The 16,305-nt window shown below is 40.4% G+C and overlaps 1 protein-coding gene across 1 annotated transcript in view; it reads left to right on the plus strand.

Annotated features, from left to right (window-relative positions):
* The window catches only part of mtbp (MDM2 binding protein), a 35,071-nt gene that overhangs the window by 1,997 nt on the left and 16,769 nt on the right, over positions 1–16,305 (plus strand). Inside the window, exons 6-13 of the mRNA XM_028580336.1 lie at positions 769–913; positions 1,251–1,365; positions 5,752–5,868; positions 11,183–11,277; positions 11,758–11,824; positions 12,055–12,172; positions 12,777–12,956; positions 14,433–14,546. Coding sequence (XP_028436137.1) covers positions 769–913; positions 1,251–1,365; positions 5,752–5,868; positions 11,183–11,277; positions 11,758–11,824; positions 12,055–12,172; positions 12,777–12,956; positions 14,433–14,546 — 951 coding nt within the window. The remainder of the gene's footprint in view (positions 1–768; positions 914–1,250; positions 1,366–5,751; positions 5,869–11,182; positions 11,278–11,757; positions 11,825–12,054; positions 12,173–12,776; positions 12,957–14,432; positions 14,547–16,305) is intronic.

Here is a 16,305-nt window from a genome sequence, read left to right on the forward strand (position 1 = left end):
TGTTAGAATGAACGAGAACCAACATTAATTGGATTGAAATTCATTTGAAGGCACAATCTTCCCATCTATTGTGTTAAATCCAAAATGCATCCACACACTACTTCTTTTTGATTGATTTTGGGTGTTATTATGATCGTCTGTGCAGCACAGCTTGCCAGTTTCCTCATTTTGCTTTAACAAGGAGAACAACAAACGTCTAGTTAGTCTAGTTACTAGTTACTGATAGGGCAACAGAGCAAGAAGTTAGATTACTGTACAAATCAATGTCTCAGGTGAGAGTTTTGTCTTTGCCAAAAGCTTCCAATAACAAGGAATTAAAACCTATTTACTCAAGCAATTAGGTTTTGGAAATATACTATAGCCTTATAGAAAAGGTGGCCTACTCTACATCATGGATATGCACTCACCACTGGGAAGATGGGACGCTTCTGTTCTGACTACTTCTTCCTAAGTCTGCCTCCTGGAGTGATACTTCACTTTCTCACAGACTACTTTTTAGCACACCACCTCAGCAGGAGTTCAGGAACAGTCACCCTCCATTGTTAGCTGCCCTGAGGAGCTGTAGTCACTACGGGCTTTCAACTTTTCTTCCACAGATCTTGATATTCAGAATTGCAAACAGGAATTTCTACGTACTTGTTAAAAAGATGGTGTCAGTGGAACAACCAGCGGCGGATTGACCCCTCCTGAAATCCTACAGAGACAAAAAAAGAAGACAGAAAATGTCTAATGAATTCCTCTTTGGTTTGTCCTATTTTCCCCCCTCAGGTAAAGCCTTGTTGGATGTGCTTGTGTTGGGCTCTGCAGAGCAGTCCCCTCCTATAAAGGACCTGCTGCCTCTGTTGGGAGCCCTCAAACACATCTCTTGCTGGCATGCTGCTAAGATCACTTTTGTCACACAGCACACCACTGGGTAAGGGAGACGAAAATACACTTGCTTTACATTTCTTGAGTTGCACAAAGCAAAGGATAAATACACTTTGAAACTAATCTAATGCACTAACACAAGAATGTTCCTCAAGTCAGACGATACCTGTACATTCCCTGGGCTCACAGTGTACATATGGCAGTACACAAACACACAACTATTAGTTCATTGTGGTATGCCAAACATGAAAGTCTGATGAGAAAATGCAAAGATGGCTCAGGACTGTTGTTCCTAATTTTTTTTACAAATCAAGAAAAAAAAGTTACCAAAGCTCCCCTGTGCTGGTCATTGAGTGAACCTTTTTTTTTTTTTTCTCGCCCAGGTGGCAGAAAGCAGCGTCCTACCTGAGTGCCGGGCTGGTGGAGCCTGCTGACCTACACAACTGTATGGACCACAGAGAACTGTGGAGGGGTGGCCTGGTTATTAGGGAGAAGAAGGTAAGGGGCTCAGAAAGGTGTGTGTGTGTGTGTGTGTGTGTGTGTGTGTGTGTGTGTGTGTGTGTGTGTGTGTGTGTGTGTGTGTGTGTGTGTGTGTGTGTGTGTGTGTGTGTGTGTGTGTGTGTGTGTGTGTGTGTGTGTGTGTGTGTGTGTGTGTGTGTGTGTGTGTGTGTGTGTGTGTGTGTGTGTGTGTAAAGAGAAGAACATATTTAAGTCTTTGTATATATTTTTATGAATCTGTAAACACTACTGTACTGTGTGTGTGATCATTTAGAAGCAGCAATGAAGAATAAAAAGGGGTGTGTGAGGTACTAGCTTTCGAGAGAAAGAACCTTTTCTTTTTTCTCATAAACTCGGACTCTGTCTGTGTTGGCCAAGTGCTGGAGAGGGCATGAGAAAAAGCAGTGTTCTTTTTTAACTTACCTGCTTGCTATCCCAGGGCTTTTTATTATTATGAGCAGTGTTCTCTGTATGCTGGAGCAAACAGCTAGCGGGGCTCAGCGAGAGACGGCAGAGAAAACAGCATTTGCTTAAGAACCTTCTATACTGGGGCTAATCATGGCGACCTGATTCATGCTCAGTGTGATTGTCTGTCTTTTTCATAAATTACTCATGCAGCACACACAAAGGCCAGAGGGTACATTTTCACATTGTTTCTTTAAAATTGCGTGAATGTTTTGACTCAGTGGGAGATAAGTCTCTCTCTCTGCTGCTGAATGAATATAGAGATATTACTGGAAGTCACTGAGGGATCATGGGAAATAGCTCTGCCTTACTGGCATCGCCCTGGCAGAGCCCACCTGGCCCGGCTCCACTCCCACTCGACCTTGCTCCCTGAGGAGTTGGCTGTAATTGATTATTAAGGACTTAGGCAAGGACAAGGGTTAGAGAACGCCTCAGGGCAGATTCTGTCTGTGTTTAAAGGACAGTGCTGGTGTTATTGAAATGCAGGTACCTTTTACTTTCTTAGAAAAGTGTAAAAGTAGAACTCTTTGAAAATAACAGTTGTTGCTCCAGAAAAGGTCTGCAGTGTTTCCCACAGAATAGAAAGCAATTTGTGGTGGTGGTGGTCCTCCTCTCCTACTTCAGTGCCTAAGAAATCTATCTCTTTATCTCCCTGACCCCTTCTTTCACTGGTTGAAGCCTGAAAATATTGTAAACAAATTAATAACTTAACTAATTACACTGGTCGGGCTGTTGAGCTCTGTTTCAGACTGATACCTCCGGTTCAGGCTGGTCCTCTTCCCCAACGCGTGCCTTTTTCAGTCGCGGAAAATACTTTTCAATACTTATCTGGATTGAAGCAGCAAACATTCGGTGTAAGAGTAAAAAATGACATAACATTATTTATAATACGTGTATGTGATTCACAGCTGCTATGTAGTGTTTTGACCTCGACAACCCAACTGCATTTTACCACAAACTTACAAGTAGTTAACTTTCTAAAGCAGGCGCAATCGCTTGTTTACTAATAGTCGGGTCGGTGATCGTGTGAAGGTGTTCACGAGATAGATACCAACCTTTTGTGAACTTGTGAATTTCGCCAGCCGTCTTCTCTCCTTTATGGAGACAGATGCTGTGTGTACGGTGGGATCGATGGTGTTTTAAGCCTCCAACGTCACCTTACAGGCAGCTAACCCTCACCTTAACCCTAACTATAACCATTGCCGTGCCGCCTGGAAGACGACGTTGGGGGCTCAAAACTGTGTGTGTGTGTGTGTGTGTGTGTGTGTGTGTGTGTGTGTGTGTGTGTGTGTGTGCGTGTGCGTGTGCGTGCGCGTGCGCGCGACAAGTGAGAGCAGGGAAATTAAATGCAGAAGTATGTGTTGTAAATAGCGTTTAAAAAAAAAATAATTAATAATGAAACACAATGTGTGCCGGCCGGCCTTAGGTCTAATATGCTAAATTTCTACACACCTGGATAAGACCCGAGGTGATTGGCCTTTTGAGTCCTTAGCACCTAAACTATGAAATGTTCTGCCTCCTCCCTTACGGTCCTGCTGTTTCTGTGGATTCTTTTAAAAATCGGATAAAAACATGCCTGTTTAGATGGTGTGCAGCTGGTCTGCACTTTCAATACATTATTGTGTAATACCGATTGTGTATTGTGGTCTCACTCTGTATTGTGTGTCTTGTGTTTGCCCTGTAAAACACTGTGATGTCTGCGAAAAGCGCTTTATCAATATATTTCACTTACTTACTTTTACTCACTCAACCTTATTCTGTCTTTACTAAAAGGATGAAGGAAGTTCTGACGATGTAATTTGTGCTTTGAAATTTGGTGTGATTTGCTACAGCATACAAAGATATATTAGACCAGGGGTTTTCTACCTTTTTGGATGTGGGGACCAGCAAGCTGGAAAAGAGGGTTTTGGAGGTCTTGAGGACCGGTGGGCATGGGTCAGGGTTAGACCAGACTGAGTCTACTTTAAAAGATCCTCTCCAGACATGTAAACCCTTTTCTGTCTGATAGAATGTGTTTTTCCACATTCACCCCGATTAAGAACCTAGAATCTATCATGATGTCTCCTACTGCACTGAAAAGTCAATTGTCAGTGTATGTACACTGCAGCCTTCAAGTTTCTACACCACATTTGCAGAGATTTAAGCTGATGAAAGTGAAAACAAACTCTGCACATACATCATTCTGCACAGTGATGCTCAATAATCACAGTGAGTTGGCATTTCTGACTGGAGAGAGACTAACAAACAAGTGCATTCAGTCAAAATAAGCTGTCAAAATGTAAAATAAATCGGTAAGTTAAAAATAAGTTAATTTTACTTCAAAAGTAAGCCTTTGCTGTCTCTGCGTTTTTGGAGAGAGAAAGAGAGAGAGTGTACTGTATAGGCAGAAAGAGAGAAGTGTTAACTCACCACTCAGTGAAAAATGTGGGCAAATTCACAACTTTTTTTTTGTTGTGGCTGACAGGGTGGAGAAATGAAGTCTAGAGGGGCAGTAAGGATTTCACTGCTACTCAATTCTGATGCTCAGCAAAAGATATGGGAGGGCGCCAAATTGCATGTGCATTTACATGCATTTTTAATCATCTGGCAGGAGGGAAGGTGAACATGTTGGCAGCCCGGTCGTTGAGAATCACTGTAATAAAACAATGGTGTGATTCCAACTTTGTGGCAACAGTTTGGCAAACGCCCATTCCTGTTTCAACATGCACAATGCCAGGTCCAAAAAGAAAAATGGCCTTCCAAGTTTGTTGGAGAAGAACTTGACTGGCCTGTACCATGCCCTGACCATCTACCCAATCAATCCATCACCTTGGGGATGAAGTGGACTGCCTCAGTAATGCTCCTCAGGCTGAATGGGAACACATTAATCCAGCCATGCTCCTTAATCTTCCCAGGAGAGTAGGAGACTGTCAAAGCAGCATATTAATTGTTTTTGGAATGAGGTGTTAAACAATAAGAGAGTATTGTACTTTTGGCCATGTAGTGTACTTCATTACTGCTTACCTGCAAGTAGCTTCACACACTGCCCTTTAGTGTCAAAGTGAATAGGCTGAGGTGAGTTTTTTTTTTTTTTTGCTACTCTGGAGATTACTTCACTCCCACTTGTACTTCTGTTTCTCATTAAGCAGAAATTGGCAGGTTCAGTGGTTTTTAGAATGGGACACTTGTGCTTTTCTTCCACATTTCTCTGGGGAGAATCAGCAATCTGCTTCACCATGGCGTTACCCTTAATGTCTCAAACTGTTGTTCTTTAAACCTGGCTGAGATTTTCAGTTGCTTTTTAATGATAATTTTAAATGTTCATCATATCGTATCTAAGAAATATATACCTAACTGGTATCTTGAAACTGCTCAGATTTTTTTTCTTTGCTGAAATTTTATAATTAAGTCAATTGTTTAGTCCAGTGCTGTTTGTACGTTTGTGTTCTACTCGGAAATAAGTTTAAAGCAGCTTTAATTGATATTTTTTATCCTAGTCAACTGGCGACACTACTGTATGCTTGACAAATGTTTTCTGCAGACATCTCTGCTCTGTCTACCGAGCTCTGAGCACGCAGCTTCTCCTTAATGAAAGAGACTTTTTCTAAGTTGCTGCCTTCAGAAGTGATTGGGCTGGGGCAGTCAGTCAGTAAAAGCTTCACAGTTGGAGAGTGTTGGAACAAAAGAGAATTCCGAAAGGGGGAAAAAAAATAAGTCTGTCTGAGAACAACCCCTTTAGCATTACAACTAATATGTGTGTGCGTGTGTGCACGTGTACCAATAACTATACAGCCATGTGACAAAGCAAACTGTGACTATTTTTGTGAGTTAATTTGAGAACAAACACTTGATAACTGCATGATAGACAGTAACAGTGTGTATCCAAGTATAAAACAACTTAACGCTATGTGACCTTTTCTCTCCTATGTGTGTTTGCTTCAGTATGCGTCGGAGCTCCGTTTCGATGGCTTTTCTCTGCGCTCTCCACTGCATCACATATCAGGGACCAGTCTCTTGCAAGCTCCCTACACCACTACAGAGCACAAACTACAGTCTGAGGTAAGTCCTGAGCTCTTCACTACCTCTCACATCTTTATTTTCCAACCTTAGCCTTTTTCGTTGTTTAAAGTTAACCATTTTCCCCTGAGCTGATGAAACCTAAGACAACTGCAGCCATATTTATGGAAATAGTGATAGCTAGCCGCATAACCAGACCGTCATCATCATTCACAGTCTGCATTTTAGATGCTTTTGCTGTTGTTGCCATTTTTCATGGGTGTAGCTAAATGGCTCCCACAAAGCTCTGATAGGTTGAATGTTTCTCCAACTCTGACTTTGAATCACTGCACAAATTGGAGCTGTGGGCAGCGATTCAAAGGTCTGGAACTAGGCTTTTTATCATTGCTGCATTTTATTTAACTTTTCCAAACACCTCAGGCAGCAACAAGTATGGGTTTTATTGCCAGACAATTGCATTGTGCTTTCAAAAGTCCAATTGTTGCCATGTTGCCAAATGCTGCCAGTGAGGAAATCTTGTTTAGTGGAATGTATTGTGTTTTGAGGTTGTAAACCTCTGCAGCTTGGAAGAAGACTATTTTGAAACAATGTCTGTGTCCATATTCCTACAAACTTTAGTGTAGGTTTTGATTGACAGGATGTTGAGTAGATAATGACTGAATTTACATTTAGGGGAGAACTCTTCCTTTATCCCCAGTTGAAGCCACATCTTACCTCCAAGCTAAAGAGTTGAAGGAGCTGCACACAGTTCCATCTCCTAATTATTTCTGGTGGCTAGAAGGAGATGAGTTCAAAAGGGTCACTTCCTTGTTGCCCTTTAATCGCATTGAGGAACCAATGACTGAAGGACCATCAGTCAGATAAATCAAATGTATTTTATCTGCCAAATGAGTGCCGACCTCTTGTACCTCTGATGACCTTGTAGCCAGAAAATCGTATTTGAATATAGATTCATCATTTCATCACGGAGAGCCAATGCCCAAGGGTTTAACTGATGCAGCAGAGGTCTGTGGGTCAGACTCGAACCTGGGCCGCTGCGGTAATGACTGAGCCTTGGTACATGGGGTGCACGCTTAACCAGGTGACTACCAGGGTGCCCGACAATACATATTTCTTTTGACACTTTTATGTTTCTTCTTAATTTAAATTTAACCCTGTGATTACAAAACTCTGAAACACTGTGGCTTAGTACTACAAGTCACTGTTGTGCTTAAGTTATGTTAGTCTTAGGACAGACCACACAGTTATACCTTTTCAGACCGATGTAAATCATTACTTTATTATTATTATTATTATTATTATTATTAAGGCCTGTTACTGCTGTAACAATTAATTTGATCATTGACAATTGTTTCCTTGATTAATCGATTAATTAAGCACTTGGTCTATAAAATGTTAGTAAAAAAGAGTTTCCCAGAGTCATTGATGCATCTTGACGTGTCTTTGTCCGTTCAACAGTCCAAGATAAAAGAAAAAAAAATTCAGTTTACCATTATGTGAAACCGAAGCAAATCCTCAGATTGGAGTGCCAGGGAACGTCTGACATTTTTTAGCGACATGACTCTTGGGATGGCAGTGGCGTCCAGTCCAACATTGTGCTCCAGACAGCTTTTTACCTTGTAAGAGCCAAAGTACTGACACCCAGAGCAAACTCTGTGTGTGTGTGTGTGTGTGTGTGTGTGTGTGTGTGTGTGTGTGTGTGTGTGTGTGTGTGTGTGTGTGTGTGTGTGTGTGTGTGTGTGTGTGTGTGTGTGTGTGTGTGTGTGTGTGTGTGTGTGTGTGTGTGTGTGTGTGTGTGTGTGTGTGTGTGTGTGTGTGTGTGTGTACTTTTCTATGGAGAAGCCTTTGTGTGTTTGTGTGGTGGTGGTTGTATGCAGTGTAAAAGATGTGTATTTGTATAGAGGGAATGGACTGTGTGTGAGACAAGGTCTTTTATAACAGTTGGTATAGTTCTGTTTTGAGTTTTCTTATGTAGATTAACATCCATAACAATACAACCACACAGTAGCTGTGCCCAAGACGTTATGGCCTGATATGGGGTCTATAGCACACACACGCGGCCTTTATCAGCATTAAAGACAATTGGTTGAAAGGACGTCTGTTGTACACATTAAAAAAATAATGAAAACACTCATTAGCTCTTCAGACAGGAGAAATGCAGAGTTCCTGTTGTAAGTTTTATATAGTTTAAAGAGGCACTATCGCTTTTTGCTCGCAGGTTTCTCTATAGAGCTCCCCCTACAGCTTTGGAATAGACATTTAGCAGTTCCTATGTTTACTTGTGTCCGACTCCTCGCTCGGTCAGTCTGCCGTTTCCTCTTTCTCTGTTCCTCCGACAATGCTTTCCTAGCTTTCTGCTTCTTTTTTGCCGGCTCAGCCATGACAATAGTGTGAAAAACTCCATCGCTACCTTGTTAGTCGGTTCCTGAATGGGCGTATGTGTGCAGTGCCATGAAGCAATTCGTAACATCGCGAGACCTGATATCACGCGATGCTTCCTGACGCTGAGGCTGGCGGCTCACCGGACGAAAGTTGCAAGGGTGTTTTTCCGCTCACAGGCGCTAGGGGGGAGTGAGATGACCACCATTCAACTCAAAAAAAGTCATATAACCATTCCAATGACTCCGAAGCTGTTCAGTTAAGGTAAATTAAGCTTAAAAAAAACAACTGCATAGTTCCCCTTTTAATACGTGTGCTGTCGTCATCTTAACCATTGAGTTTGTGAGTTTGTTTCTGGCAACATACAGTATGTGTTGGTGTTGTGTGTGCTCATTACCCAGTTAGCACAGCAGTGCCATAGTTAAGGTGTGTGTGTGTGTACTCATCTACACGTCTATGGAGAGTAAGACGGTGTGTGTGGGTGTTTGATCTCATCAGATCTGTTTACAGAGAAGCAGATGGCGGTGATTGTCTTGGCACATAATAAAAAAAAAAAAACTATCACATCTCCACTCTGCTGGGATAAAATCGAAACTATGCTCAGACAAAAACTATTAGGCCTCCTCACTGTCAGGAGTAAATGCCATGATAATTACGCACACACACGCACTCACGCTCAGCCGCTCAGTGGGCAGGGAGGCCACACTGCTGTGTGAGATTCAATCCTGAAGTGTGTGTTCAGTGTGTGATTATGAAATCTAACCTGCAGGCAAGTATAAAGCGTTAGACAACAATATTACAAGTATGTGATAGAAGCATATATGGATAATATGTAGTAGATGAAATACTTGTCAAATCAAGCTAATCCATCACATTGATGCAAAAATCCTGTAAGTCAATACTGCCATAACACAGTCCTGCTCTTTGATTTTCAACGCTGCCCAAAATGATCTAATTCAACCAGAGATATTGTTAGAATAGCCACTTCCTTGTTATGGGATACAAGTCTTTATTCTACAGTGATACTAACCGTTACAAGGCTGAAAATTGTCTCATGTTCAAGTGAGAACATGGACAGTAAAGGAAATATTGCTGTACTAAGTAATTGTAAATTCTAGACATTTTCAAAACATATGGAGGAAATTCCTCTTCTTCCTCTCTCTCTCTCTCTCTCTCTCTCTCTCTCTCTCTCTCTCTCTCTCTCTCTCTCGTGTCCTTTTTAAAAGCGCCTCAATCCTATGTGTCAAAGAAAGGAAAGGTCTTTACATTGCAACATTCTTTTAGGATTAAAATATTCTTCTGGCCACAAAATCTGCATTCAAACTTGCCTTTCCTTCACTCCTAAAGCCTTTTTAATCTGCAGTGAAAGTCATGCATCAGTCATCACTACTGGAAACGTCCTTGACACCAATGTTGTTGATGGCTAATATATTGTTGAGGGTTCATGATAATTAGAGAGTTTGTTTTACTCTTACTAGGGGTGTAAATCCCATGTTTTATCATGATACAATAATATATCCAGTCTTTCGACAACGATACAATATTATATAATACACAGTAGACAATGTAACACTACAATTGACTGCTCATGAACAGCACTTACTGTTGGAACACTACTCGACTATTCACAGGGCAAGTACATGGGACAAGATTACAGCAATCTATGTACATAGGGTATAAGTATATAAGTATAACATGTAATGCTCCTGCAAAGAAAAACACATGCAACAGCACTCAGATGGAAGTCACTTTTGCAGTGATTACATATTGATTTACCGAGAGTCATGTTATGTACAGTACAAAAGCATTTTAACCACAGCCATGTGTAATTTCAAACCATTAAAAATGATGATTCCAAGTAATGAGGACAGTTAAATATTGGAGGTCACCGCGATATGAGGAAAATATCTAATTGCAATTACTTTGACTGATATTGCGATTGCGATATGATTCACGATATTGGAAGGAATGATGAATTTTGTATCATTATTCTCATTCTCATTTTCATTGAAAAATATTAAAATGAAATTGATTATAGTGTGATCTTTGCGAGGACTTAGTCTGCTGGATACGATTTGTAGGCTGGGACGTCTCGGCAGCACCACACTACTTGATTCAGAATGGTTTGACAAATATTTTGCCTTTAACAAATATTGCGCCCCACCTGCGATTTGGGTATTGCACTAGTCCATATTGCGATTTCGATAAAATTGCAATTAATTGTGCAGCCCTATTACCAACTTGCAAAACTGAGAATCTGACCCGGGTTCGTTAAAATCTTCATTTACTCTTATACTATAAGAAATAGGTCACCACTTTATTCCAGATGAATAAATTATGAGATTAAGATTTCAGGCTTTCCTTGGTATTCTTGTAATTTACTGTACGTAAATGACCTGTTTTTTCATATGATTTATATATTATTGATTTCCTTACGTAATGAGCTCATTAGATAAGTAGGACAACTGCAGACTGTTGATTAAAAATAGAGGTATTAAAAAAAAAAAAAAAAAAAAGTGTTAGCTGCAGCCCTTGTGTTAAGGTAATTATATAGTGAGTATAAGAGTAGGTGTTCTGTCTAAATCTTTTTTTCCTTTCCCTCAAACCCTCCTCTTTTCTTTCTCACACACACTTGGACACATCTGGATGCACCAAAATATTATTGCTGACATTTCCACTGGAAGTCCAAATCGAGATTTGACACCAAGGAAGATCACATTTCAGCGTCCGTTATATAACATCTCTTCTGAACTGGTTAAGGTTCAGTATCTTGCTCAAGGACACGCTCAGTGTCTGTCAGTCTTCCAACTGCTGGATGGCCTCCAACTCCTGAAGCTGTTGCCTCACAAACCACTGTGTTTTTTTTCTTTGTAGATGCTGTTCTGTGTGATAACCCTGTTGTTTTTTTCTTCATCTTCTTCTCTGTGTTCATTCTTCCTCTCCTCCACCACTTTGTGTCTGTCTGTTCTGTTTGCAGGTCTTCCATTACTACGCACCAGTTTTAGATTTGGTTCAGCTGGTTAATCTGTCAGAGCTGCCCAGCTTTTTGATGTCCACAACCCAGTTTGAACTGTATCCTCATTTGTGTGTGTGTGTGTGTGTGTGTGTGTGTGTGTGTGTGTGTGTGTGTGTGTGTGTGTGTGTGTGTGTGTGTGTGTGTGTGTGTGTGTGTGTGTGTGTGTGTGTCTGTGTGTCTGTCTGTCTGTCTGTCTGTCTGTCTGTCTGTCTGTCTGTGTGTGTGTCTGTCTGTCTGTCTGTCTGTCTGTCTGTCTGTCTGTCTGTCTGTCTGTCACCGTGTATAATCAAAATGTACCGTCATCCATATTTAAATGTATCCACTTATCTAGATGCAAACTGTTAAAGTGACACAATAACAAAACATTGTTTCTTTATCCATACATAGAGATTTACATTTTTAATGCCTGATTATATGTGATTGAAGATTACGTAATGCAGCTTCTACTGTTTTAACTAAGGGTTTTCCTGTCTCAAAAGGTAGTTGGTAAAACCTTCTCCTCAATATTGTAATTTTCCTTCATCACCAACAAACAGAAGCCTATCTGGGAAGTCGATGAAAGCTAAACTTCTGTTGGACCAGCTGAGGTCACTGCGTGGAAAGGTATCGGCCACTAAACTGAGCTCTTATAAGTACAAATGTTGGGAAACATCAGCCACAGAACTTTATCATCTCTAATGAAGAAAATGAGTAAATTAATTAGGTTTCTACATGTTTACTTTGGTCCCCAGTCTAATCTGTGTACATGTACAGTACATTGGACATACAGAAGAATATGCATATAAGGTTCATGAGTAAGTGTGTATGTTTATCAACTGTGTTTCTGTCTCCAGGTTGGAGCATTGTTCAGCCTGTCCTGTATAATCACACCCATCGCCCAGCCCCCAGCCGGCCAGCTAAGCTCCCAGCGCTGGAGAGAGTCTATAGCCAGGAGACCAAAGTCTTTACCTGGTAAGACTGTTTTTCTTCTTCCCCCAAGTCCTTTTCATTTCCTTGTGAAATGGATGATCGTTTTGCAACAAGAGAGAGGAGCCATATCACCTTCCTTGGGGAAATAAATTTGTAACTAGAACTACGCTGATATAGATAATAAAGCCCTCTTTTGGGGAACAGATTCGGAAGTGAAACAAAATCAATTTGGGAAACACCCATGAAAAATTCAGAAACAAAATTCATGAGACTAGATAACTGCTGTAACTGATATTACTATGCCCTTAAGATAATTGGATTGCTGCAGAAAATGGTAATAAAAAAAAAATAAGAATTGGACAGCAAGGATTAGATATACATTACGCTTGGCCAACATTTTTTAGAGGAAGATATGTTGTACAGTACAATTGAATGGATTACATTTTTTAAAATAAATCATATAAAATGTGAAATTAATTTTTTCATTGCGACAACAAACCATTAGAATAGGATAAAAAGCATAAATCATGCTGAGAGTTCAGCAGATATAAAACAATAAATAATAGTAATTGTAATAAAAGAAGTTTGTAAAATATCAAGGATTAACTGTGGATGTAATCTCATTGCTGCCGTCTGTCCCATGCAGTGCCTGACGTGGAGGTAAAAGGTGAGAGTGCTCACTACCTTCTGTTGGTCCAGGGCTCGGATGGCGTCGGGTTGGGAGGCTGCAGGGTCAGGATGTTGCACTCAGACAGTCAAATCAATGGAGGGGCTGCCATGGCAACCATCTCCGGGTTACTGAGGGAGAAGTCTCTGTCATCATCAGGTATATTATGTTGTCATGTTTGTAGAGAAAATGGGATTTGTAAATCGTGTGTGTGTGTGTGTGTGTGTGTGTGTGTGTGTGTGTGTGTGTGTGTGTGTGTGTGTGTGTGTGTGTGTGTGTGTGTGTGTGTGTGTGTGTGTGTGTGTGTGTGAGAATTACACACACACACACACATTGCACACATGCTTGAATTGCAGCATCTGTTTGAGAGAGTCAGAAAGAGCTAGAAAAAACTTTCTACCTAACTCTTCCCCTGTAGTTGAACTGCAGGAGTTTTCAAAGACTGATACTGCGTGTCAATGAAATAGGAACAATCAATCAAAGAGGAAAGGAGTGAAAAAGGATATTGAAGAGACAGATGGATTGACAGAGAGAGAGAGAAAGGTGATGAGGAGGAACGGAGTGAATCTATAGATGGATGAGGGATGAACTGGACGGATGATTGAACAAAAACCTTGGCTGGTTATGGCTGACTAGAAGGACCCACTCTGACAATGAGGAACGGGACAAAAATCTCTCAAGTCCTTCACTGTTCTTGGGCTTTATATGATATTCAGGGGACCTACTGTGGTGTTTCCTCCTGAGAGTTCCCATGATTGTTAACATTTCATGCAACCTTCAGGAGACACTTTTGAAATACTTTTAAATGCAGAGCAAGAATATAAAAGGTACCCTAACTGCTGCAGTGACAGCAGAGTTTTAAATAAGTAAAAATCTTAAAGGAGCACTATGCAGTTTTGGCCATTTCTTCGCTGTTTTCTCGCAGGTTTCTCTATAGAGCTCCCCCTACAGCTTCGGAATAGATATTTGGCAACACTGTGCTCGTTCAGTCTGCCGTTTCCTCTTTCTCTGTTCCTCCGACAATGCTTTCCTAGCTTTCTGCTTCTTTTTTGCCGGCTCAGCCATGATGATAGTGTGAAAAACTCCATCGCTACCTTGTTAGCTGGTTCCTGAATGAGTGTGCAGTGTCGTGAAGCAATTCGTTACATCGCGAGACCTGATATCACGCGATACTTCCTGACGCTGAGGCTGGCGGCTCACCGGCTGAAAGTTGCAAGGGTGTTTTTCCGCTCACAGGCGCTAGGGGGGAGCGAGATGACCACCATTCAACTCGGAAAAAAGTCATATAACCATTCCAATGACTCCGAAGCTGTTCAGTTAAGGTAAATTAAGTTAAAAAAACGGCATAGTTCCCCTTTTAAAAAGCACACTTGAGGGTTGTTGCACCTGAACAAAAAGCATGAAATACTCAATATACCGTTGTGTCTAGTACTAGTCTAGTTTCAAGTCGTAATGTTTTCAAGTCTCTTTTGCCAACGGGTTACATGTTTAATTTATAAGTATACTGCAGAGTATTTGAGCAACAATCTTGCTTGAAATGGGATGTGGTAAATAAAAAAATAATAGTAATTCTGCCCGAATTGACCTTTTTGTGTAAAATCGGTGGAGCACTCATACTTCTCTGTCTTTGACCAGGAGGAGCTGTAGGCAACATCCTCTGCCCTCTTCCCTGTCTCCAAGGAGACGCCCTGCTAAAGAGAGAGAGGAAGGTGACCCAGGTCCAGACACTGGTACTCAAAGAATATCTCAGTAAGTACTACATTTAAAGAGTTCTTGAAAAGAAAAAAATTACAGAATCTACTGTAGTTCTGGGAACAAGAAGTAGATGGTGTACAAGTTAAACATTATGTAGACAGAAAATAACTGCACACTGTTGAAGTCAAACAGATTTGATCACCATTTTTGTTGTATTTTAGTACTACCATTGTGCTTTCATTAATTGTTTGCATGCTATTGTATGAAAATAAGCAAGACAAGCTCTCAGAACAGAACCTTGAGCTCGCTAAGATTTGACAATCAAATTTTTATACCCTCAAGCAGGAATGGCGAAGTTGGGTTTGGGAGTTTCATGGGACCAGATTTTTCATAACGGACACATTTTTTAAACCTGTCTAACAACTAGAGATGTTCCGATACCAGTATCGGTATCGCCTCCAATACTGCCTAAAACGCTGGTATCGGTATCAGGAAGTACTGGAGTTTATGCACCGATCTGATACCACGTAATAAAGCCCTAAAGAAAATCTACGTTAAAGTAGTTTATTTATGTTCTTTTCCCGTTATAACTGACTGTCAAACTGGATAATAAAAGAAAGTTCTGTGGCATTCATTGTTTGTGTTTGTTCATGTTTCACAAAGAGTTTAACCTGGGCCAGACAGACAACAAAGATAGAAATCATATCACATCCATACAGGGATAGTGGTATACAGTTGTTAAAACATAATAAAATATATGACACTCTGGTATCGGATCAGTACTCTATATCGGGAAGCAAAAAATGGTATCTGACCATCTCTACTAACAACTGGTGAGTCTTCTCATCGGGAACATTGTTTGACAATTAGGAAAAACAAAGGTGACTTAACAACAAACACATTCTGTACATAAACCTGGTTGACCCTGCACACTGTTCCATAATGGAGATCATATGAGAAGGATGTGTTGACCTCATGTCGCTAACCTTTTCTGACCCTGATAGCTGCTGGCTCACACCCCTCTTTAATTAGTCCTTTCCACCATCTCACCTTCTTTATGTTAGCCAGATGGACACAACCACTAATTGTATCTAATATAAAATCTGAGTCTTCATGGTTTTGAGGATCAACACATACTGTTTAATTTGCAATACCATGGATGGGAGAACACATATTATTTGCTTTGTGGCTCATATCTTCAAAAACAGATCATAAAAACTACAAAACACTTAAATTAATCTCATCTGATAAATTATGAGGGCTAAAAGAATAAATCGAGTAACCGTTCAATCAGTCTACAAACTAGTCAACAATTCAGTTTTTTTTGTTTTTTTTAAGTAAAAATGTCAAATATTTGTTCAATTTCTCAAATGGGAAGATTTCCTACTTTTCTCTGTTTTATGTCATAATAAATTCAATATCAGATAACAAAAAATTTGGAAATTGCATTCTTCACTATTTTCTAACATTTCATTGGCATAACAATGAATCAATTAATTGACAAAATAATTGGAAGATTACTCAATAATAAAAACAGTCGTCCGTTGCACATGTATAGCGTAAAACATATGAACCTTATAATGTAATCGTCAGTGTGAACTCTCAGCTTTCACCAGCCCTTGGAACAGACTGGTGCATGGAAAGACTGTAGTATCATTATTTAACAGACACACATAATGTCCCCTTGGCAGGAGAAGATAGTGTAACACCAGTAGAGTGGAGCCAGATCAAAGAAAATGAAGTGAAATTCTTCAGACTTTAGGAAAAGCAATAAGAATGCCGTGAGCAAAATGAAGAGTTCTGACAGAACACA

Source organism: Perca flavescens, chromosome 6, assembly GCF_004354835.1.
Source record: "Perca flavescens isolate YP-PL-M2 chromosome 6, PFLA_1.0, whole genome shotgun sequence".
NCBI lineage: Eukaryota > Metazoa > Chordata > Actinopteri > Perciformes > Percidae > Perca > Perca flavescens.